The sequence below is a fragment of the Rissa tridactyla genome, chromosome 4, assembly GCF_028500815.1.
Source record: "Rissa tridactyla isolate bRisTri1 chromosome 4, bRisTri1.patW.cur.20221130, whole genome shotgun sequence".
Taxonomy (NCBI): domain Eukaryota; kingdom Metazoa; phylum Chordata; class Aves; order Charadriiformes; family Laridae; genus Rissa; species Rissa tridactyla.
The window spans coordinates 32626816-32653177 of NC_071469.1; the positions used below are offsets into that span (position 1 = coordinate 32626816).

Here is a 26362-nt window from a genome sequence, read left to right on the forward strand (position 1 = left end):
TATTTTATAGATATAAAATCACTGCACTTTGGTTTTTAAAATTGCTGGGTCTACCTTCAGTATCTAAACCTCGCTGTGCTGACCACAGGTACCTAATATAACTATTACGTAAAAAATAAGAATTATTATTAAATCCATATACTTCAAACTTCACTTTCAGGGCTCTGACTATTATTTACTCCAAATATTGATACAGTCACTTTGGAAAAGACTAGTAAATATATAACTGTAAACATATGAGATGGGAAAGGTAGATTACTCTTTAAAAAAAAAAAGTTTGTGTGTTTTCTTTCAGTTCAGACAAAATGTTTTCTTTGAGTCATAAGTTTTTATTGGTAATATAAAGTGATGTAACTCTTGGTAAAATAAATATTATAAAAGCCCATTCACTTACATTGCTTTATTCCCTCATGTCTACATACTAATAAAGACACAGCTTCCTCTCTGGGGTTTCCTGGTTTGGTTTTTTGTTTTTTTAAGGTCTCTGCTACATTCATTATCAGTTGATTAATCTATTTCTTCAGCTCTTCATACAGATGTATTTATTACCTCCACAACAGACTCAACGAGGTCTAAAAGAAGCAGTCATTGAACGGGAGATATACGGTAGAAGTTCAGATGACCCAGAAAACCAATAAACTACATTAATAGAAGAAACAAAGGCTAAGCTCTATTGAATTTAGCAGGACTTTGAGTATGTCCTTACATCTCTGCTCAGCTGAGGAGAGTAAGGTATGACAGCTATACTGAAACTGTTAAATCCAACCAAAAGATCCAATTCTTCAACCCCTTTCATTTGCAAAACAGAGCACTGCAATATTAAGTTTTACTGAGGCTCTGTCCAAAATACTCTTCATAGCAAAGACACTTTTCTTGGGTACAGAAAAGGACAAATAAAAAGACAAACAAAAGTTCTATCAGATATTGCAATCTACAGATAGCAACAGCCTTTTTTCATTTTATATATCAAAAACTACAGCAGTGATTACTTTTTGTCTGTTTCTGATTACTAAAAGCAAAAAGCAGAACAAGCGCTTTTGGCACACCGGATTTATTGCACATCTGTAATTGGCTAACCCCATCATGTGCGTTATTTGAAAAAGTTATGTAGACTGCACATATAATTTAAGATATTCATGCTTCTAAAAAAGACCACCTGGAGCTAACCCATGCAACAAAAAACATGAATGTAAAAATCATATGGAAACATTTTATTAAGAGCTTTGGAAAAGTGGACTGTTGTGGCACTGACTTTTACACAGAAATTTCTACTGGATGAAAATCTGTATCATTACAGAATGACAAGAAATTAACTTGTTTTTATTTTGATAGCTCCCTGACTTATTTTACAACCATTGCCAAGGTTGGAACAAATGCAACTGTCGATAGTATTCTCCTGACATATTTACCTCTGCAAGTCTGAAGCCCATGGTCTTACAAAACCCACTCCGCCAATACTGTCAATGTTCTCAGCCACGAACTATAATGACAACACTCACCATCTTTTAGCTGGAATGAGGAAGGTATGCTCTCAACTCAGGAGTGAATTCTGAATGACAGAGTGAGGACTACCGTGCACAGAAAGATATGCACATTGAAGGAAGAAAGAACAAAGTGAAGAGCTAAAAACTTTTTTGCATTTCTTTTAAACATTAATATTCTTCACCAGGCTGTTTTCATTACCAAGACTGCACTGAGAATGCAAATACATAGAGAAAAATAGAGGACTACAAAAAGGACAGAGTCAACACTGGAAACTGAGTACCAGAGGAAGACATTATGCACATTCGGTGTTCCACCTAAGGACTCAAAAAAAAAAAAAAGAATGGCTAAGAAAAATAAACTGTATTAACAGGACATAATGAAAATGCAAAAATGACCATGTCAGTGTAACAGCGCAAGAAGAGAAAAAGGAAGATGAATGGCAGTGTAAGAGAATGGAAATACAGTAGTGGCTGGGAGTGAGAGAAAAGACATTGAAGTCACCTGTTCTATTTTCTTGCTCTTAAAAACTTTTACTGTTTGGTTGTTTTCCTATTTAATTGTTAAGTTGTAAGGTGGAGTTCTAGCAATAAACAACTGTTCCAGGGACTGACATCTGATTGACAACGTTTTGGAAAGAGTATTAATTTGTTACCAGCAGTAAATGTTTTGTGTCTCCACAGAAGTGATGGATAGAACTTTTTACGATACAAATAATGCACCATGAGAAACTAAATCATTCTATCATTTCTGCTAGCAGAACAGGAAGGATCAGGCAGGTTCATTTTATGCCTTTGTTCATGCAAAAAAGAACGGAACTTGAAATGCTTTTCCCATCACTCCTGTTCTGCATCACAAAAACCCCAAACCCTTCAAAGTCTTGTAACAAAATTAACTACAAAGCAACAACCAGTAGCCTGGAGTTTACGGCAGCAAAGATAAAAATGAATATTATTATTATTGTTGTTGTTATTATTATTATTGTTGTTATTATTTCCATTTCACTATATTAAAATAAATACATTTTAGGAGGTTTGATTTACTAAACTGCACAGATTATTATCTATGATCCAAACATCATCGTAATTTGCAAATTTTAAATCAGCCCTCGTGCCATGTTTACTCCCAGTTCACTGATGATCATGCCCAGAGTGGTTTCCGCCAGAAACCATAGAACCTTCTTTCTTAATAATAACTTTGACTTTGATCTGCTTTCCAAGATCAATCAGTTATACAGCTAATGTGTTTAAAACAGCTTGCTTCTTACAGTATTTTAAAACCTTAATTCTGGCGCACTTATGCCTTACAAATACTTCAGTATACAATGTGTACCCTAGTTAACCCGACTTGCAATTTCAGAGAGTTAAGCTGGGTTTGTTTTACAAGAATTACTTTCCATTTATCCATGCTTGTTGAAAAAATATATGCTCTTACTTTTATCCCTTTACTGGAGGAATTTTCCCAATATTTTGCCTGCAACTGCTTTGAGGCTAAGACAGCTCAGTACTGCAAACTTCACAACACCAGCACTGCAAGAAATGGATGATGCTGAATATTGTATCGGGCTGATATCAGAGGTAACCCGATCCTTGTCTGAAGGACACATAAAAAACAATTTATTCAAAAATTTATTCTGGAATATCTGAGAAACACTGCAAGCTGGGATTCAGGATGATGATGCCCAAGAGTTTCAGAGTCCCTTGCTTGTACTATGGCAGGTAACCTATCAAAGCAACACAGAACCGTGGCAACCACAGCGGGGCAATGCCAGTGGATATTACTGTGATGTCAGGGGTCTCCCCGCTCTGTCGACAAGATCTGCTTGTTTTGGCACATCTGAGAATTATACCCTTTTGTTTTTCAAGTACTTTTAAAAGTTTGATTCAGACACTAAAGAAAGATCTCTTGTTTCCCCAGCAGAAAATACAGAGATAGCATTCATCATGTATGACTCAAACACAGAGCAGGTGGTTCTTGGAGCCTCACGCTTGGGACTCCAGCATTTGGATTCCAGTGGCAGAATGATTTTGCATGAGGAGCTTGAGGGAGAAGTTAGGAGGAGCAAACAAGACAACAAAACCCACAGCAAGTTATAATAATCCCATTTTGATCAAGAAGACAGAACCACAGAATCATACTATCATTTAGGTTGGAAAAGGCCTTTAAGATCATCGAGTCCAACTGTAAACCTACACCTAACACTGCCAAGTCCACCAAAATATGAACTCTGACAGCAGAATTCTCCTTCCCGAGGTTTTGTATTGTTGATGACTATGATTGTGTATGTTCCCTGAACACTACTGTCAACAGTAACCTTAACTGTAGAATGGATTCTGTACAGGCAAACACTTAAAAGAAACCTGTATCAAGCTCTCCTGCATTTTCTGCATCAGTACAAGTTTTACTATACCTTTCTGCTAATGAGCCTATACCCTTGCCAGAATTCTCCCCATTTCTAATACACACAAACCCAATTTTTCTTTAATTTTTCTAATCCTGCTAGATTCTTCCTTATTGTCTCTGCTTATCTTTGTCAACTTTCTGCACCTCAGACTTTCCAGTTTATCTTAACTGCTATATATTTCCCTTTTATTTCCAAAGATTTACATGAATAAACCTACATGCTTTTTCAAGTTATTGATTTCACTTTCATTCTGAAAAAGGATGCAGTTTTATAATTTTCAGGTGTATAGGAAACCCTCATTTCATAAATTTTTCTTTAAGAGTTCTAGACAACTTTTATTCTAATTTTTCCATCAAAATTTTTCCTCACAATCAATTTCACATGTAAGTTTCCCCATTAGGCAATTAGTCCCTCAAAAAGCAGCGAGTGTATTGGTTGGCACCCTCCTCCATTTGCAGAGATTGAAAGCAATCAGGTCATGATCACCTGTCACTAGGCAACCACCAACTCTGAGTCCACTATTCAATTCATCTTATCTATCACAATGAGATTCAAACAGAGCTACCTCATTTTGGGTTCCATATCTTTCACACTAGAAAACCATCAATAATTCTTGCAAGGAACATTAATGTTTTACCACTGACTGTCTGAAATTTCCAGCACTGATTTGCTACATTCAAGCAACACCTAATAGTCTTTTTCTTTAACCTTTGTAATAGGTCAATGACTAAGCTATCTGCTCCTATGGCTGCACTGCCCCTATGGCCACAAACAGGTTTACAATGGATTGACATTATGTTTACAATCAGTGTTTGATACTGGTACACAGTCGGAGAACTTTATAGTGGCCTACACATAAACAGGAATCAGATTTTCATGAGAATAAGAAAAATGCCTGCAATAAAGGAAGCTGTCAAGAATTCTCCAGTAGAAAAGCAGAAGTTCCACACAAAGCAGGATAGTCAGATTCGGAAGATGCTTTTCATAACAAGCAATACTGATGATTCATCCGTATTATGTTTTTTTTTCATCTGATTGACCTCTTCATGTCTAACAGTGAAAGACAATCTCTTAGGCCACAAACACTGAGGAATAAAGCAGTTCTTATTTCTTTGTCCCTATAGATGGTTTCCATGAGACAGAATTGTGTAGTGGTTCAGAAGACAAGGCTGGTCTTAGTAGAAGGCTTGTGTGGTTTGGCAGGGAAAGGCTTGTACTATCTTCCGTCTCCTGCTCAGAAGACAACACTCAGTTTAAAATATAAAAGGCTAACAATAGGTAATGTTATTTAACAGGTTTGCACAATAAGATCATTTAGAAGAGAACCATTTATTTGTCTCTTAAAAATGCATACATACCCAGTATAAAAATAACTAGGAAAAGGCATTTAATTAATGAAAGCAATCCCACTTGACATTTGGGATAACAATTACCATACTTTCCAATTATCGTTATTGCTTATTTTCTTTCCCAGAGAATTCAAAGTGCTGGACTTATTTCCTCAACCCCAAGTTTCATAGTAAGCTAAGACAGCAAGTTCACTTGCAACCTATACTTACATACTTTGTTTATGTTGAGAATGGATTCTTTGAAAAACTATCTTCTAGCCTTCTAGTAAGTAAAACTAGCCTTCTACTAAGACCAGCCTTGTCTTCTGAACCACTACACAATTCTGTCTCATGGAAACCATCTATAGGGACAAAGAAATAAGAGCTGCTTTATTCCTCAGTGTTTGTGGCCTAAGAGATTGTCTTTCACTGTTAGACATGAAAAGGTCAATCAGATGAAAAAAAAACATAATACGGATGAATCAGCAGTATTGCTTGTTATGAAAAGCGTCTCCCGAATCTGACTATCCTGCTTTGTGTGAAACTTCTGTTTAGTTTGAAGTAAGCGGGTGAAATTTTGTTTTAAAGCATAATTTTTCTACTTGTGATTATCAAAACGTCCTTTTTTTATATTTCACTACCAATGCAGAATTGAAGTAACATTGAATGCTTTACTGCAAGCAACATGTCAGAGTCATATTTAGTTACATTGGACAAGAACAATTTGGACAAGAAAAAATTCAGTTCACCACAAACACTTTTGACAACATCTGATTTCTCTTCATGCTGAGGTATATTAATTCCAGAACACAGATGAGTAAAACTACCTAATTGCAGAACATGTAATGCTAAGAGATGGCTAAACTGAAAGTTTAACTAAAAGTTCACGCAACCTACCAGTTGATCAGTACTATTTACTGAAGTCCTTTTCACTCCTCAGAATCTCTCATTCACCTCTTCTCTTACAGCAGAAGACAAGTAAGATTATTTTACTTATATGACATAAAATGTAAAAATTTGGCTTACAAAAGAGCTCATGATAAACCCACTTATAACTTGAGATTGTGGATAATACCACAATTACTTTTTTTCTTTCAAAGAAAAGACATTTTAGGTATCCTAGTTTCCATATGTCACATCATTCAACAAGAAATCAGACTCATGACCTTGCACCAATACTTTATCTCCAAAGACAGAAATGAACACCTCACCTCAACTAAACAAGAATGAAAATCTACTATTTTGATGTCACCATGGCAAAATCCCAGGACAAGGGTTTGCAAAATTAGGCACAGACTACAGGGTTGCTGCTTCAAAAGAAACAGAAATGGCAAATACTGGGAACTCTGTTCAAGACAGAGAGACATGCGCCTTCTTTTTATAGTGATGATGGTCCCAAGTCAGTATCAGCGTCCCAAAGATTGCCCAGAAAGGAAATACATGGCATGACTTTACATCAGCCAAATATACTCAACACACCAGAGAACATCACGGTGCCTCACACTGCTCCTCTCCCTTCCTCTCTTCACTTGAAAAAAAGGAAGAAAATATGGCTTGGTAAAAACTCCTACAACATAGCAGAGAATAACATAAAAAGCTGCATGGTCTTTGAACACTTTCAGCAACAGTTTGTGCTAAAAATATAGAAAGATCTGGAGTTAATCATTTGAAGACAATATTCCAAAATATGAAGGTTCTCACAAGAGTCTGATGTTGAAAAAGGACTACACAGCCTGGTATGGGTCAGCAATCAGAATGCACAAGAGGACTTCAAGGGCCATGCCATGTAAAGCACCACTTACTGGCTGAACACACAGTAAATACTATAAAAATACTTCCATTCCCAGACCAGGACTTTCATAAAACCCACCTTTGAGTCCAAAAAATTGAACAGCAGCTCATTTACTGTTCTCCTCAGAACAGACCCCTTAAATACTGGGAGTCAAACAAAGACTTTTGGAGGGACAGAAACAGAGAATAGTACTGTTATTCATAACATATTGTGTGTAGTACAGAAAGAAAAACAATTTTTTCCTACTGCCTCTAAATAACTTTTTCATTATTTTCTGCCATATGAGAATCATGTCCTGGTCTTTAGGAACTGTAATCTCTAAACTCATCTGCTGCAAGTTGCATGTATTTGTTTACAAGGACTAATACTTCCTACGCACAGAAAGACTTAGACAATGTACCCAAAAAAACCTGACTGAAGTCTGCTGTATTAGAAGATGGAAAATTTATCCATTTTTAGCAAATGTCAAATCATTGGCTATTGCTTTTAAGATTAATAAAAGATATAGTGGTTTCTAGATAGCCTCTAAATAAAGATTACTATGAATGGAGAAATGATTTACCAATAGTCACCACAATGAGATTTCTTTAAAGGTTACAATCATCAGTTATTTAGCTGAAACACTGCTGAGAATGCCTGGTCATTTCTTGAATAATGCATAATGTTCATTGTAGATTTGATCTGTATTATAACAATACAGATATTTCTAAAATAATGGAGAAAACTATCTGATACTTTCCAATTGCTCAAGATATTTCCATGAAGTAATTGTCTCTGAAAATATTATATGGAGTTACCTGAGTGTTCATTTGCAAGCACAACTTGTAGCGATCGCTACACAATAGGCATAAGAAAACAAACTCATCAGCCGTTATAGACTTTTAAGGAAAGCTGTGATAAATACAGGGCAGAGTAAAGGACCTCCCTGAAATACTAAATTAAAATGATTAAAATGCTGTACAGTCTGGGGGACAAATTTAAAATTAAGCTTTGAAATTTAATTATTAACACAAGCAGACCAACACATCTGGGGGAAGAAAGAAGAAAAAAAAAAAAAAAGCAGTTGCCTACGCAACGTAAGTACTTCTCATATAATTTTCCAAATACCTTTAAGTCTATTCAGAAGATTGCTCGGGCACGCACAAAATATAATGTCTAGTGTTTTATTGTAGGATTATCAACTATACTTCACATGAAGCTGCAAGCTATTTATGTGAGCTTGTTTATCCATATGAACTTCTTCAAGGGCAGCAAAAAGCGACCTTAATAAATGAAAATGAATTTCTTTTGATGTAATTTCATGAATGTTTGATCAGAGTGTGTTAACAGGTTTCTATGTAAGGAGAACTCGTGAAGTAATAAAATATACCTGTACTATACAGCTAAACCTGCTTATGGGGAATTCTTATACAATGAAACGCTGTTTCATCAAGCATTATTTCAATATACTAACACATAAATAATACAATCGTAGTTAGTATAAAGCTAAGTACTCAAACAGGGAGGAAAAAAAAAAGCAAAAATCCTTCCTCAGCTCCCCCACACCCCTTATGCCTAGAGGAATGGCAACCATAAAACCAGATGGGTGGAGGAGCAGGATTATTATGTCAGATAGGGTGAAGACATTAAATGTTTACCTAGGATTTTTTATAGGGAGAAACATGTTAATGTAGGCCAGACTATTTACACTGTTGTCCAAGAATAAGGTTTAGTTCTCCATTAAAATTCTTTTCTTCATTAGAATCTTTGCACAAAAAGAAGCTTCAGTATTCATGTATATATTCCATGGTAGGATAATGAAAAACAGCTCTCATACTCTGAAAACATAACAGAGATCTGCAGAGATCAGAATTCCGTAATACAGGACAGCTTGTAGAAGCACCGTATGTCTCTTAGCTACAGGAATTTTGGGAGGAATTAACAGACAGATCATAGATCGTACAGCAGAGTCCACTCTACATCCGCCTTGAAACACTGTTTAATTGCCTGAGAATAAACTCTCATCCTGAAAAAATGGGGAGCATTTGCATATTATATCAGAAGCTTGATGAACCATGTTATACTCATGCTTTGGATGATGTAATTATTACTTTTTTTTTTTCCTCCATGAAAATTATATATGATGTGGCAGATAATATAAATGAAATACGTGAAATGACACAAATATGTTCGGCTACTAAATCATCAGCCTGAAAATCCTTTGGTTTTTGTCTTCCATGTCTATCTCCATCCATTGAAAATTATAACTTTCCTTAACTAATATTAATTTCTGTAAATGGAAGAGCAGGTAAAAGCCCTGTGCACCATCAGTAACAGTAACCCTTCACAGGCAGCTGTGGGCTGATAAATAAGATTCTATTTCCCCCTCCTCCCTCCACCCTTAAAGATGGCTTTTTCTTTTGCCTCATGCTATATACAGTCTATCTAGTTTAGTGCAGATTAAGAGTTTAAGTTCCACAAAGTGTGAAGGAAAAAAAACCCAACACCTGAAGTTTTCAAGCTCAAATCTCATATGCCTCTGTCCAAAATATGTTTCCTCCAAAACGTGCAATCAGTTGCTAAAGTAAAACCAGTTAGTTTTCTGTGCCATCAAAGCCAGGAAAACCACAATTCCTAAGTTTTGGTATATATGAGTTCTGCTAATGCAACTTGCTCCATAATTTAAAATACTAATCAGATGGAAAGATCACACTTATCTACATAAGTAGCATAAGAAAAAAAATTACAGAAAAATCTACAGTTTACACAAGTCATTGGAAACACTATTTAGGACCAACAAGCAGCCACCCTCTAAAATGACTGTCTAATTCCTCTATTACCTGGCTTTTGTGGCAACTCACGTCTAAAACATTGATATTGCTGCCCAACTGCTTGTTTGAGCATGAAAAGAGGGTATTTAATATCGAAAACAGTCTATTTTGGCTGAAATGTTGATAGATGCCTACTGGCTCAGAAGTCAAAATTTCTGTATGCATTACAAGATGATAAATAATATCCTAGTCTCTAACCTGAAGATTTAAAACTTTGAATGTGATGCCCTCGAACTTTGGAAATACATGATTCTGCCTTTAAGGTTTAGCCAGAGAATTCAGATATTGAGTCCTCAAATCAAGGAAAAATGCCATACTCCTCTCAAACACATCCTTATACAAAATACTAAAACAAAGCAACACAATCATTGCTAAATAACTTTATACCATTTAGTCTACATCACCCAGAAGACTTCTTACAGCTGAATGGTTACATCAATAGGTTTGTTGTTAAATAAAAAAAATGAATAAAATAAGAGGTTTATGTCACCTTCACATGGTGTCTTTCTCATGCAGACCTCAGATTTCCACATTTGTATCCCTTTAAAGGATTTGATATGCAGGGAAAGAAGAAAGGATGATGGTAAAAATTTCAAATTAGAGGTTACTAAAGGCTGCCATATTCGATACTATACAACATATTTACTCCATACCTTTTACTGATGTATTAGGTGGAGGTCCTTCCATTCTCAAGTTCCATGGAGGATCGCCTTGATTAGCAAAGTCCCTCATTTTCAGATAGCTAATTGTAAGTCGGATGATGGATGCCTTGTCAAGCTGGCTGGTAATGGCTGCAGGCAGTGGCAACAACTTTGCCAACTCATAGAATTCAAAATTCTCCTTTCCCCGGCGAGAGCGAGCTGCATCTCGGGACTTTTCCTTCCTCAAAGCTTGTAAACTGAAAGAAAAATAAACAAAGTAAGACATTCATCAATATTAGTGCTCTGTCACATTTAACCAATTTGCTTTTTCACTCCATAGAGATTACCACATTTTCAAAATGCTGTTTTGTATGGATGTACAGACTTCAGGATATATTTAATGGTACTCCAGTCTTTGAACGATGAAAACTAATGATAATATTTGAGTGTCAGTTGTAGCCAACATATTAAGTAAGTACTCCTAAATCATTTCAGCCTCTTTCTTCTTAGTCTGCCCTTCCTTTTTCTGCTGCCATCGCAAGAAAAGATTCCATTGAATGCTGTGTACATGTGGGGTTTATCTGCAGAGATGCCATTGCTCCTCCTGACCCATTGTGACCCAATTTTGTCTAAATTTGTGCCAAATTCTGACTCCTAGGAAGAACAGGTTAAAAGCAGATGACTGAAGGGTGTGCTACCTCTGACAGGGGTTGCAGTGCAGCCAAAATGACCAAACAGGTTGTACAGTAACTTCTGAAACAGAGAAGTTTAAGTCTGGGGTAATAATGTAAACCTTCCTGAATTTCATGAAGCTGCTCTTTATGAGTTGTTCAGCTGTCCTTGCTGTGGGAACAGCAACTTTTGTCAGAGGCTGAGCAAGCAGTTAATACAGTTACGTGATTCACATTTCTGATTGTAATTCACTACCAAACACGTGTCAGACTGACAAATTTTGGGGCAGAAAAGACCTTCTTTCTGCTTTACAGTGAGCTGGTGGAAATGCAAAGACATTCATTTAGTTCTGTTGCATCGATGTATCACTTGCTACCTCCCATATCCAACACCTAAAGGTAATTCACATTTTACTCCTGGGCTATTTGTTTAATTGGTGTAAAACTGCTGAACGCGCATTGTGATGACAGTGGGCAACCACTGGGGTCTTCTCCTCATCTTTCCCTATAACTCAAAGGAAACTCAAGTTTCAGTTGGTTTCAATATATAATAATACAGCTTTGCAAGGGAAAAGTGATTAACTTGTTTTATTGCATGGTTTGGGGCAGACAAATAAATGTACAGTACACTTCCCAAAAGATCGGGAGTCAATATGTAGATAATAAGAAGACCAGATATTGCCTCTTTTGTTTTAAAAGAGGTGTTAAATTATTTTTTTTTTTTTTTTTGGAGACAGCAGAGTGTTCAACTCAGGATATGATAAGCTTGACCATACCTCTACCTTGGTGTGTAGAGGTTGGTGCTGATGCAGGGGTTGGTGTCTGCCAGTCACTGTGTAAGGTGAGTAGAAACTGTTCTCACCCCTCACAAAGACTCTGTCTTTCCTTTGCTTCGTTTGATCTTATTGACTTGATGAAGTTACAGCCACAACTCGTCATTAGTTTACAACAGACATAGAATTCAACCAGTGTATAACGGAACAGCAAACAGTTCTCTGAACCTTCCACAACCCTTCCTGAAACCCAGGATTTTATCAACAAAAAAAGCATAAATCATAAAGAACTCAGGCACGCAGATCTAATACCTCTCTAATACTGAAACCTCTATTTACCTATCTTTCTAATTTGGAAATAATTTAAACTACAGAGGCTCTCTTATTTTAATATTCTTAACCACCTGCATTTTCTTGGCTGTCTCTGCCACTTCAGACTTGAAAGGGCAGATCAGCTGGGCCCCTAAACCACAAATGAAATCCCTCCATCACACTTCCCCGAGAATGCTTAACAAATTATATTCCCTACACAATTCTATGCTAATAGCAATTATATTTAAAGTGACAGCCTGACTAAGAAATAGGGATGGTGAGGAAACGGCACACCCTTACCCACAGGTAAAGTAAACCATCCTACTGAATCCTACACTAAAGTACATACTTGCCTTTATGAACTCTACATAGACCTCAAGCAGCTAGATTTTTAAGTTATATTCTAGGGGAAAGTACCTGAAAAATAAGATTCCACAAGGCTCGTTGCAGATGCAATTTCAAATATCTACCACCATAGATGTGTAAAATCCCTCAAAATGTGCATTAAATATAGCCAATAGAAATATTTTATGTATATAAGGAAACCTGGAAGCTCTGTGAGGTGGGAACTGTTCAACTGATTTCAGTGAAGATACCCTATACAAGTTAAACACCTACAACGGTAACACAAGGGAGAGGCAGGCAAGTGTCTCTGCCCAATTGCTTGCAAGTGAAAGCTCATTTTCATGGCACAAGGGATGGACTTTACTACTTGTGATCACACTGTTTTTCTTCAGAAGCCAAGCCTGAGGACCTCAAGTCCCCAAATCAAGTTTGAGGAATCCAGAAGAGCTGAGATTCTAGATGTATTCTGAAATTTTGCACCAAGAGGTTCACACCTTCTTTCCAACGCACTTAATTATACCCCTGTGTAAGAAGGGGACTTTTTGGAGATCCCCAGTAAAACAAGTAAGAAATATTACAGATCCCAGCAACTTTTGAAACTGAAAAAAGTTAGAAACTGAATGGTGATAGACTATTCCTTAGCAACCAAAGACGGAATCCACAATTTACAAGTTCTGTCTAGGGTTCAGGAGATTGCTGAAACTGAATAATACACTGCAATGTAAACTTATATAATGCATTACTGGATCACTAACAGTTTGCAATGGAAGCCAGTTAAACTGAAAAGTGAAGCTACCTGTGTAATTAAACAGCACCCTTTGAAAGCCATCTACGTGTATTCAAACTTTTGCAATAAAAAAATCCCACAGGGATGGGTAGCTGATATAATAGACATACCAAAGAAACTCCTGAGAAACAGCATTATCAATAACATATTTTTCCTCCCAGCCACGGTATATTGTCATTTGTGGAAGCTTCACTGAGTGACTCAAGTCAAGGAGTTTGTAACTTGCAGCACTCTCCTCTTGGCATCAGTGCATTAAGCTAAATTTAGAAACAACGTCTGTGCATGCAAGTCCTAATTTCTACTCTACATAATACCACTAGGGAAACACACTTGTAGCATCGGACACTGCAGTTATGCTGATATAATGGGTCCTTCATTTGGGAGCAGTGATTTCCTCAGCAGGATGCAGGAATTCATTAGGTATGACCTAAACATCACTTTTAATCCTCTCTGGCACCTGTGATTCGGATAGGCAACATCAACTTCATCATCAGATGCTCTTAACAGAGCAAAGTGCTGGCACTGAGAATCCCAAGAGGATGCTAGAAGAGAAGGGTGTGAAGCTCACAACAGAAAGCAGTGGTGCTGACACAGAAGAATAATTCATCTTGGGTCCTGTCACATGACACTGGGCTTAGAGGTGACTCCTGGTAACATAAATGAATTTGCTAGAGTATCAGGCTGCAAAAACTCAGAAATACCCGCAGGCTGTCCCGTTAATGACAAAAATAAAAATATGGGAGACTATACGCATGTTTACCAGGCGGATTTCAAAAACATTCAGAAAGCACCAAGAAAGCAAGCATCACACATGTAAGAGCTCTTACGTGACAGAGAAGGTCCCCCAAAAGACAAGCAAATCTCCACAGACTATCCACAGTACCAAGAAGAAACTAACAGTGGGAAATACACCCAAGGGACATAAATATTGCTCCCTCTTTTCCTTCTGTGTAGAAGGGGAAGGAGCTCAGATAATTGGATCAGAGTGCATCCCTGTACGATATCAAAGGATGATGTTGTCATACAATGGCGAAACTTCATGTGATCCCTTAACACACCTCTCAAAGAATTTCCATATACAGAGTCCACTAAAGGAGACGAAGAGCTTTCCAGCTGCTAGCTCCTGATAATTCTGAGACGCAGTACCATATAAACAGGATATTTAATGGCTAGAAAACTAATGCTATTTTAGATATTAGGTTTCTAAAATATGTATTATTTTTCCTTTTAGGGCCTTTCCAGATGGACTGATACAAAGGGGGTCTGGCTTTTACAGATGAAAGGGTACAATAAATACTACCATATAATTTTAAAATGGTGTACACAACATTTCTAAAGTAGATTTTCTATTGAAGACACAGCAGATGCAGAAGACATGATAATATGGTGTTGCATAAAAGTTTTATTGGTACTCATAACTCTCTTGTGATTTCATTGTGCTTGTGGTCATTCCAAGCTTAACCTGCTTCATATTTTATTTCACATCATTTTATGTATTTTATATTCATAAGCATATACATGCATCCGTATCTGTGTGCACACCCACAACCTCCACATGTCTGACAGATCATCATCTGTCACTTTAAAGATGGGACAATCACAGCTCCTAATTTTTGCAGCATATAATGGCAATCAAACATGTTACAGCATATCAACAGACGCACTGACCTACATTAGCAAGGATTTTTTAGCATATCAATACCTCACTTCTGTGTCTCAGTTTGGGTGGTAAAAATCAGAGAAATAATTTAATTCCGTGAGTTTGCATTTTGAATGAAAACAGGGGAATGGATGTGGTTACAAATAAATATTTCTGTCCGCGATTTCAAAATACAGCTTGGAAGCAGATATATCACAGACTTGGCCAGTTTTAGAAAGGCAGCTCGCATATACATTTCACCTTCACTGTTCCCTCAGATCTGACGCAGGCAAGACCCCCCCCAAGCTGGGCTTCTCAGAGATGTTGGTCTCCCCCTGCACAGCCCCACATAATAGCATTGGTGAGCTTTTATGGTACCCTCACTGTACTTGTCATAAATAGAGATCAAACTGGGGACGATGGCCATAGAACAAAGTTTGAGGGACAGACGGGCTGCTGAGCTCCAGATATAAGGGCTCCGGCCAACGGACAGCTTGTCTGCGGTGTGCTGTCGGAGTTTTTGCTCATTTTCATTAACTATAAGCAGAGAAGCACGGCAAACTCTCACAAAGGATGCACAGTGTTTTTGATAATTCTATTGAAATCCTCCCTGATTTCAGGAGAAACTTTACAAGCACAAGAGTATACCAGAACAGAGCACTTTTTCTTGTAATACTAAACAATATCATACTTGTTAATTCAGCTGTTATCGACCACTAGCGAATTTCTTAAGCCTCTAACAACAATATGGATTAGTAGCTGCAAAACCAGATACAGTACAACAAAAACACTTAACAATATCTAATAATGTTTATAACAAGCTTTATAGAGAATGAAGCAGTATGTGTGTGTATTTTTATATTAGTCTAGTCTTTTAAATTCAAGGATCAAAAGGTCCACTATAAACATTATCCAACTCTCTGAAGGCCGTAGTCAGAGGGACGTTACATCTATTTCACAGAAAAGAAATCAGATATATGGAAAGGATGTGCAACATTAGAGCACACAATGAATCTGTGACCAAAAAAAATGGACTGGAGCTAAGTGACCCAACCCCATCAACACCCTGAAAGAGACTTTCAATGATGTATGTCCTTCTGTGTATATTGTTTTCCAATATAAAGAACAGAAGAATGCTTACTTGCTATTGAATTTAGTTGTGGTATCACATAAAGGAAGAAATTTATGCTGCTCCTGAGTCCACAGGTGTGCATTTGTGCAATACTATATGAGATACACGAGAAAGATTCTCTCATTTGTTCCTACCTTGTTCTATATTAATATGACGTGACACAGTATTGTCATACTTTAGACATTTTTATAGTTAGATCCACTTTAGATCCCTTCCCCCTTCTTTTAATAACCTATTTACATCGTTTCTGTATTTATATCAATGCTACGTAGTGGGTGAGTATGACAATTTAACTAATACGAATGTTTATACATTCTGATCTATTACAGGAAAAATCTTTATATCTAATTGGCTGACTTAGCCACATTCTTAAAGAGAATCTTTTCTGGACCTTCAAGATGACCAGTGCAAACAATGAGGGTAGTTAAGCCCATTTATAACAATGGATACATAGAAAAGCTGACTCTTAATTCCTGGGCAATTCATTAAGATAACGTCCAAGTCCACCTACAGGTGACCACCCATAGGCCACGTTCTAGCCTATAAAAATCTGTTTTCATTTCACTGATCTAACAGGACAATTACACTTCATTAAAAGTTCAAAAAATGGAACAGCATCAATATTGAAATGACCCAATTATTTTGAATATTTATTTATTTTGCTTCTATGTGACTACTCTTATGCCTGAGGTTTTTTCAAAAGTGTTCTTTAATAGTGACATCTCAAAAACAGTGGGTAACCCAAGAGAATATTCATCTGAACAGCAGTGCACATTTTCAGACTCCAAAAAAAGATTTAGACTGGGGGAAAGATGGAGGAAGTAAAGCAGAGTAACCTGCACCATATAGTTGCACATATTGCAGTTGAAAAGTCCAGTCTAGCAAGTCAAGCATCATCACTGGTGGCAGCAGGAGCCTAAAGTCTCCTATTATCGAGGTTTTTTGTTATTGTGCTGTTTTTCTAAATGTTATGCTCTAGAGAACTCACAAATATGCATGAAACTGGATATTTTTTCAGTAGAGTAGATACAAGTGAGTATAAAAGGATGAAGCAAGAGAGCTAATGTTTGTGCAGATGTGAATTAAAAGGAGAAAATAAATCCTCTCCAACTTCCTAAGACTAACTCATTTAGTTCTGAAAAATTGATACTGAAATATATGTTAATGTTTACCTCTAAGTTTTACACAATATTTTGCTATCTTTGGGAATTTTTTGGTTTTGAGACAGCTTTTTGACTTGATGTTTCCTCCCTTTCTTTGCTTTACTTTTTTTCTGCTGTCCTATTCATAGACTTCCATTTCACACAGATTGTTTCTGAACCGAGAGTACAAGAACTTCAAGACTAATAAAAACCAGTTACGCTGTTTAAAAGAGAAGAGTACTTTTGTGAGGGTAAAACCTCCAAAAAAAAGTAAGGAAGGCGAATCAAAAGACACATAAAATTTTACCTTCTTCTTTCTTTTTTAAGTACATCTGAGAAGTCAGGCGGCAGATTTTTATGGATTTTTCTACTTGTTTGCTTAGGAGATCCGAACATTGCTCAGTCTCACTATTTATCAATTAATCTAGCATGCAGCCTCAAAGGAAAAAGGTCGACCTGTATTAAAAATTCATCCATCAAAAATTCATCAAAGACTTCAGCATTTTAACTCGTGAACCTTTGAACACCTGCCTACTTGTCAGATCTGTGGTCATAGTTAACTGGAATCTATAGTTGCTACAGTATCCATACTTGCTCTGACATGAGCTGCATGAGGAGACTTTCAGGTGAAAATGCAGTACATAACACTGTGAGCCACACTGCTTCCTCGAACTGTTCTTTTTGTCACAAAAGGGATATCTGACTAAGTTCAAAGTCAGTCAAATCAGACCCTTTCAATAAGCAAACGCTTTTCAGGGGTGTTCATTTTTGCCACACCATAAATATCACTGTTCTTCCAGGGCAAAAGTTTGCCAAAAATGTAAACAAAACCATTATCTGACATTAACATCAATGGCATAGTCCACAAATTGAAGCCATTTAATGCTGTCCAAGAAAAATTAATGTTTTCGGAAGACTTTCTTTAATGTGTGAAGAAAGCTGTATAGTATATGCTGGAAGTTAAAGCTGGAACCTTCAAGTTCAAGGTAAAAACTCTGCTGCTTAACTAATGCACTGCTCATAGCTGTCATCATTAATTTATGTTAGCCTCTGTAAACATCAAGAGTATAATAGGCCAATTTCACAACTAAATATAGATGCACATTTTGCCCTTATATAAATGGCAGATTGCTGCTGTAGATCATCACTGCAGCAACACGTCAGTAAAGATGCACTGTTTGATGGTCTGATGCTCACACAATATATAAAACCAGTTGTAATGGTTGTTTGGAAGCAAAGTGTAACATAGCAGCAAAATTTCATTTGTTCCACAAACTCAGGATATATTAAGCTTGGCTGACAAAGACTGTTTGATGTGCTAAATCAGTTTGACCTTCATTTTTGCTTTATATTTCTCATTTAACACATGAAATGACCATTATTTTTTCACTATATAGGAAAATACCACAGAACTAGTTTCTATTAAAAAGCCTCTTTTCTTTGTAGATAGCAGAAACATGTTTTGTCAAATGTGCTTTAACAATTACTGTAAAAATAATGTGCAACTTACGAAAAAAATAATATCTATACTAACCCAAGCTTTTTCTTATATCAGTGAGATTTGAGGCCGTTTTTAGGGATTGTTGTTTGGCAGAAGAGGTTTCTTTTATTTTATTTTCAATATGTAAACGTGGTTCAAGGAAAAGGTTTGTGTATGCTTGAACTAATCATTAAATGTAATGTTTTATCTCCAATAAGCACCTTCATTGCAACGCTTAAATAACAGGATTTACTTCCAAAGTGAGTCGTTAGAACATAATAATAGGAACCTGGCAGGTTTTTAAGGATTACAGACTCGCCATCTTGCACAATCTTTTAAAAGTAATGTACACTTTGATACAGCAACAATTAAGTGAGCTGTGATACACCAGTTCAAACCCAAACTCTCCAACCAGAAAACACTGGTGTTTTGATCTTTTTTTTTTCCTATGCTGTACTAAGCAATTGCCAGCTTCATGATAATAGAGAAACTGCAGTTTTATCAAGCAATTTTGCAGCATCCAATAAACAGCACTTTACCTTGGAGCAACTTGTACATTTCACACCTTAAATTTCTATTTACCAAATCAGCTAATCACTTCACAATTGAACTTCTCAGAACAAAAAATTATCAATTAAAGTGGTTGAAACTCCTGCAAATTATCATTTAGGAATGAAGTAATTGCTTTCATCAGGGCAGAAAAGCCCGCCAGAACAGAAATGTCACTTCAGATTAGTGTTCTCACTCCTGAAGCTATGGATGACACAGCTGATATAAGACTAAATGCCAAGACCAATCAATTGCTTTTGTGGCTCTGTTCTGAGCTGCTGTAAAAGGGGCCATTTTCTAGGATCTACTCTTCATTATAGTAAATGCTATCTCCTTGGTAACATAATTCCATTTCTCATAAATTCCGTCTGAGAGCATTGTCCTAACAATGGATGTTTGTGGAAAAGAATGCTGTTGGTTTAATGCAAAGAAATTAAGTGTGAACGGCTGTCAGAGTAGTAGAGTTTGCTTGTTCTTAAACATAAATTGAAGTCTTTACATTAAAAACGGAATACTTCGGCGGAAATGAATGTTCTGAACAAGTGTAATATATTGCATTTGCAAGCGGTGTGTTTCTGATTGAGAGTTTAGACTTTTTTTGTATACCTATGTTCTGTCTATAGTGGGCACACTCGTCCCTAGCAGAGATTTGTCAGTTTAAGAGAGAGTAGATAAACACTCCACTTATTTCACAGCAGTGCAGTTAGGAAATGTGAAACTGCAGAAGAAAACATGGTCTCATTATCATATGACATGCTATTTGTTAGCAGACTCATCTGTGTATAAAAGCCTTCTTTGAACTGAGCCCTCACTGGAAATATCTGTATTTCAATTTGTATTGTTCAGCTTCCTAAAATACTAAGAATCTGAGTTATGGTCTCCAATTAAAAGGATATCTGAGAAGCTAATTTGGTGGAACAGCAGCAATTTCCTGCACTGCTCTCCTCATGACTGAAGTTTAGAAACAAATTCAAGATTACAGATTTTCATTCAAAACAGGATGAAAAGTATTCCTCCCTCAATGAGCATAAGCAATTCCAATTAACAATAACAAGAGTTATGTGACAGGAGAATATATTACCGAATATGTAAAGAAGTAATTTATTCAGCATTAAGATGAAAAGTGCAATTTTACTGTAGTATTTCTATGGGTAACCAAAGAAATAGCACAGGTACGCTGTTGCCAGACTGTGGCTATAGCCCTGAATGTTGGCAATCTCACAAACGTATAAACAATTGTGCCCATTATATGATATGGGGAAAACAAGAGGACAAGAGAGACGTAAAGTCACTGCATGTCACATCTACCTGCTTGAAGTAAACGCAGTACTTTAAATTGCAAAGCCAGATAGCTTTAGTCCAGGTTCTCCAAACATGCTATCTCGTATACCATATTAAATATGCTATATGGCATAGCGCGGTTTAAATACGAGCTTTACACTTCCCGATAAATAACAGTTACTACCTAAATAAGTCACTCTGAAATGAACAAACAGCATCCAAATCTCAGATTGCACTCCTTTTGTGAGTGCTGTCTTTAAGAAGGAACACTTCAGATTAGGGGGTTTTGATCTGGTTCTGAATTAATATTTAAAAGAGTAAGTAAACAGCTGCTATTTTCTTCACCTATGTCAGAGCTATTGCAGAAATTTTTGCTGGAATATTTATATCAGTTACGGACATTATTTTCCATAACATTATTTTACCAGTGGCAGCTCTGGCACAAACAGCTGCACAGGTAAAAAAAATAATTTTTTGTTTGTTTGTTTTTAATAGAAGCCATGTCTTGCGCAAGGTAGTTTATCTATACGATGAAGTTTTACTACTCCCGAAAAGCCTAAGAGCACAATGTTGCATTCAGACATCCCATGTTTGCTCTTTACAGATGACCTAAATAGGGATTTTGTTAGAGTTGGCTGTGCTCTCTGTAACTATCCGCTCCAATTTAGTTCCCAGAGCCAGGAAAAAAAAGGCAAGAATTCCAACCTCTCTCTTTCACTGCTACCACATAAATAATCACTTGGTGGTGTGTTCTCAATTACTATTAATACCAAGACTCATTCTGAAGAAAATAACACGCTTTATCTACCTCACCTTTATCTACCCACTCTTACAATTATCACCCTCATCATCTCAAAATTCTCTTCTTCCCATCTAAAAGTTATGCTTACACTTAGCCTGTGACTATGGGTCTATGCTGAACATACGCATCTTGTAGTTTCAAACCCTACCAACGGGAGTCTTGACAAGACCTTTTGTGAAGAAGCATTGAAGGAATATAGGATACACGGGCACTGCATCCAGAGGAGTGACTGCAGTTTACAGAGACACAACTGAGCTATCTTAAAACTGACAAAAATATAACTTCAACAGGACAGAAAATGAGCTACGTGACCAACGTAAGCCCTGAGCCTTGCATGTTTTTTGCTGCCTTTGATACAACCTGTACTGATAGAAGTCACAGTCACTCTGTCATTGATACTCATGCTACCTACTTTAAAAACACCTCCAAGCACATTAAAAAAAAAAATAAATAAAAAAGAGAAATGCAATAAGCAGTCTGGGTGGTGGCGTAGATACATCCATTGAATGCACAAAGTCAAGGAGTGCATGCAAAATTTTTCTTTTGCAGTCTTAGGAAGACCCTGCTGCCTGTGCAAGTCTCCAGAAGCTCACTGGTGGATTTATTGAAGCTCATTTTTCCAGAAGCACAAGCTCTGCTCTCCAAGGGGCAGCGTCACCTACTGAACTCTTGCCCCAGTAGAGTATGAATGAGCTGCAAGGCCTTTCGCGTTTAGCCCCCTAGCTTGAACGCCGAGCAGTTTAGTGTAAATTAATTTCAGTAAAGCACAAGACAGCACGGATTTCACAAGCAGGTGTCTCTTTCACATGTACCACCAGTGAAATAAATATAAATACTGTTTACATATTCCAGGACAGGCTACAGTCTCCACTGACTTCCCGTGCAGAGGGACTTCATTTACTTTCTATATAATCCTCTGGGACAAGTGACAACTCTGTAACTGTGATGCAAACACTGGTGAAGGGCAGAAAAAGTTGGGGAAAAAAATGTCTGGCCAGAAAACAGTAATTCATCAAACAGGAAAGAATGTGCAACTTTTAGGCCACCTGTTTCTTCAAGTTTATAGATACCACCGGTAGAGTTACAGCAGGGTATGAAGTTTTAAGAAACAAAAACAGACAAGCGTATAGGTTTGGACATAGGACAATGATTTTAAAAAAATAACAAAACAAACCAAAAAACCAAACCCAAAGCAATACACAAAATCGCATCATACTTCCACAAATCAGCATTACCATGCATTTTCCAAGGCTGGCTTTCTACCTCCTACCTGTTTCTTGAGGGAATTAGGCTATGCTTACCATGTCCTTACTTCCTAAGGAACACAAAAGACTTGCCAAATACTGCAGAATCTTACAGTTAATTTATCAAGAAGGAACCTTTGCCCAAACTTTAAGCAAAATGTCAAGTCAACCATATGTATGTTTTTTCACCAGCACACGACTAGCATTGTAGTTTACAGGTTAGTAAAAAAAGCCTCATGAAGCAACACATTATTGTGCACAGTGCTCCACACATCTCTCCTCAGCTCTAATTACAAACTTTCAGGTTTTATTAGTGGTAAAACGATAGCTTAAAAACAAACTGCATCTTGCAGATTCAAACTAAATAATACTCCTCCCCTTAAAATGACCTCTTCAGATGGTATGAAATACATTAACGATCCCTGGAAACCTAAGAAACCCACAAAAAATCCATATTGTCCCCTTCCTTCCATTCCACCTTCCATTCCATTCATAATAAATAAATAAATAAAAGAAAACCTACTCAAGGGCTAAAGTCATAGAATAGAATCATAGAATCATAGAATTGTTGAGGTTGGAAGGGACCTTTAAGATCATCAAGTCCAACCTTTAGCCTACCCTGACAAGAGCCACTTCTAAACCATGTCCCTAAGTGCCCCATCTACCCTTTTTTTAAACACCTCCAGGGACGGTGAATCCACCACCTCCCTGGGCAGCCTATTCCAATGTTTAATAACCCTTTCCGTGAAAAAATGTTTCCTAATGTCTAATCTAAACCCCCCCTGACGTAACTTGGACCCATTTCCCCTTGTCCTATCACTTGTCACCAGGGAGAAGAGGTCAGCCCCCATCTCTCTACAACCTCCTTTCAGGTAGTTGTAGAGGGTGATAAGGTCTCCCCTCAGCCTCCTTAGTCCCCAAAGCAATCAGTTTTATATTTAACATTTTATTTAAAAAAAAAAAAAAACACAACACTGCCTGCATCTTCATGTTTCAGTGCATTATAGTAGCCCTGCTATAGTGTACTACTACACTATACTGTACACTACACTATGCTATAGTGTACTCTTACACTATAGTGTAACAGGTTGATGGAAGTTCTTTCTACTTTCAGTCTGTTACAACCTTCTTTAAGAAATAACCTTTCAGTTGAAATTTTTCATGCTGGTTCTCAGCTGGTCCCCAAAATGAAATTTTATATGCAGATAGATAAAAATTCATTGAACCATTTTTTAGTTATATGACTGTGTGGATTTTAGGTGCATAACACAAAGACTTACAGGTCATATGAAAAAGAGATGATATTGTTATACTTTCAACAGTTTTGATACAGTGGGATAAAAATGAAACCCACATTGATTGCAGAAGGAAGAGCTTCCTCCTTGTTCCATTTACAGATATCAGCACTGGCCACACACATTACTGGGCTCATGTGTTTCCTGAAATGCCAAGAGTCTACTGTCAGAGGTTATGCACCCAACCCAGACCGTGAACTGCCTCACACAGTGGTAACTGCTGTGCTGGAGGTACGTCCCTATGTATTTCAGTTTTCAGGCATTTGTAGGAGACCCAGGATCGAATTTCTAAATAAGGTTTCCAGATATGGTATAGCCAAAGCCAGTTCTCTTCAGAAACCACTTTAATTAGTCAGAGTAGACCGGATGCAACAAGCTTTTTAAGCTGAAAGTAGTGATATGCCAGAACCTTTCCTTAAAACACACGCATCATCAATTACAATCCTAAAACTGTATAAAGAAACGTTTAACCAAAAGCCCCAAAGCTTTAACAGTTGAGACATAAATCTCATATCCTAAGTAATGCTTACTTTCTTCAGTAATATTCAACTATAAGCAAGAGTAGCAATTATCCTAAATCCATCAGACTGCATGTATCAAGGCATTAAAATTATCAGTGCTCCGAAATACTGCCCAACAGCCGCCCAGGCTACACCTCCACCAAGGAGTAATGCTCCTTGCAGAAGCACATCTTCAGAAAGGGACAACCAGCCACAGAGCTCAAGAAACACGAGCAACAGCAAACCATGAAAGAGAGATCTGGACGTAAGATCCCCTTCTGAAAAGCTCCGTGCCTCGAGTGGCAATTAATTACTCAGCAGGTAAAGTAACTCCCTGCAAAGTTTCACAGGTCTGTATCAGAGAGGAATATTATGATTATCTAGAAACTCTATTCATCATGAGGCAGGCCACATAACGCTACCCAGTAATTCTGGTCTCTTTTGCTGCAAAGTATCTATCCTAATCTGGAAACTCCAAGAAGTAAAGAATTTCTATTGCTAAGCAGCTGCAATGTTTAAATTAGCCTCACCATTAACATTTTGTGTTTCATTTCCAGTTTCAACTTTGCTGAATTCAGCTTTCAGTCACTGAATCTTGCGATTCCTTTGTCCACTAAACAAAAGAAACTCCAAATATCTGCTATCTTCTTCCCGTCTGGGTAATTACAGGCCATGATCAAGTCACCCTTTTAACCTTCCCTTTGACAAGATATTCGATTGACTAAACAAACTCAGTCATTGTATGTTTTCCAGTCTTCATTTTAGTAGTCTCTTTTTCCAACGTAAGAACAATTAAAAAATTTCAATGCTAAACCTAGCAGCAATCATCACTGGGTAACATCATTTTCCATGTTCAATATTTCAGTTGACATATTTAAAGATTATTTTAGCCCATAGCCGAAGCAGCAGCATCCTCAGCTACGGTGCTCTGCTACTCGTAAGAAAACTTACATCTTTCAATTTGAGATATAACTATGAACTACAACGTCAGTTGTGTGTTTCTGCCTGTGTGCTATTCCTGGCCAGTGATGGTATTTATGTTTCAGAAATGGAAACAGATCTGATAAGTTCCATAGGTTATAGAGCATGTAAAATCAGAGAAAAATATTAATTAATTAATGCCAGAAACGAACATATTTTGTTCTAGGCATGTAGGATTGTCTCAGTCTAATCTGGACTGATTCTCTGCAATCATTTCTTCATTTTATTTGTGAGGGGTAAAGTAATCACTTACTCTAAAGACAACCAGACAAGAGTTTCTTTTACGCCACCTCAGAATTTTTGGTGTAAAATGGCAGAATCAGGTTAAAATGGCTGATGTCAGAAACAAGCAGAGTTTCTTAATTTCCCTCAGCATGAGATATGCGTTTTTCACTTATCCAGAGTTAATATTTTTCTGTTTTCCAAATGAACTGAAATTCCTGAGAAAAAGAAAAGTTCCCATGTTTCCCAGCATGGACCGCTTGGATTGACCAGACTGTCACCTGTTCCAAACAGTACCATCAATCATAATAATAATAATAAAGAAATAAAAATGAAGACAACCTTTTTCCTTCTCTATTCAGCCACAGAATGATGCTTTAAAATTATTCCATTTCTAAACTCATCTGACTTGGACCAGCATTTCTCCTCCTATACCTTTTGGCCATCTTTCCTAGTGCTCCGACTGCCACAGCACGGTGAGGCTGACCTGTGAAGGTGAACAGGAATGGAGAGTATTTAAGAGCACCAGTGTGAATCACTAAGGGCAAACAGCAAATTTGTCACAGATGGGCTGGTGGCAGAATATTATTATCCCTCAAAGGCTGCTGAAAACCTTTCAGATTGCTGTTAGCCATCAAACCAGCACTGTTACTCAATATGGACAGTATGCCCAGACCTCAAAAACGTCGGTAGTGGCATTGTTCATGTTCTCCATTTCGACTCCTTGCCCAAGTTTTGGATTTTTAATAT

At 37.1% G+C, this 26362-nt stretch overlaps 1 protein-coding gene across 3 annotated transcripts in view; it reads right to left on the reverse strand.

Annotated features, from left to right (window-relative positions):
- The window catches only part of NPAS3 (neuronal PAS domain protein 3), a 620607-nt gene that overhangs the window by 425357 nt on the left and 168888 nt on the right, over positions 1–26362 (reverse strand). For 2 of the 3 annotated variants that reach the window (XM_054200331.1, XM_054200332.1), the window contains one exon: positions 10470–10714. In XM_054200331.1, coding sequence (XP_054056306.1) covers positions 10470–10714 — 245 coding nt within the window. Of the gene's footprint in view, positions 1–10306; positions 10358–10469; positions 10715–26362 lie in introns of all 3 variants that reach the window. The other variant, XM_054200333.1, reaches the window with a different exon arrangement.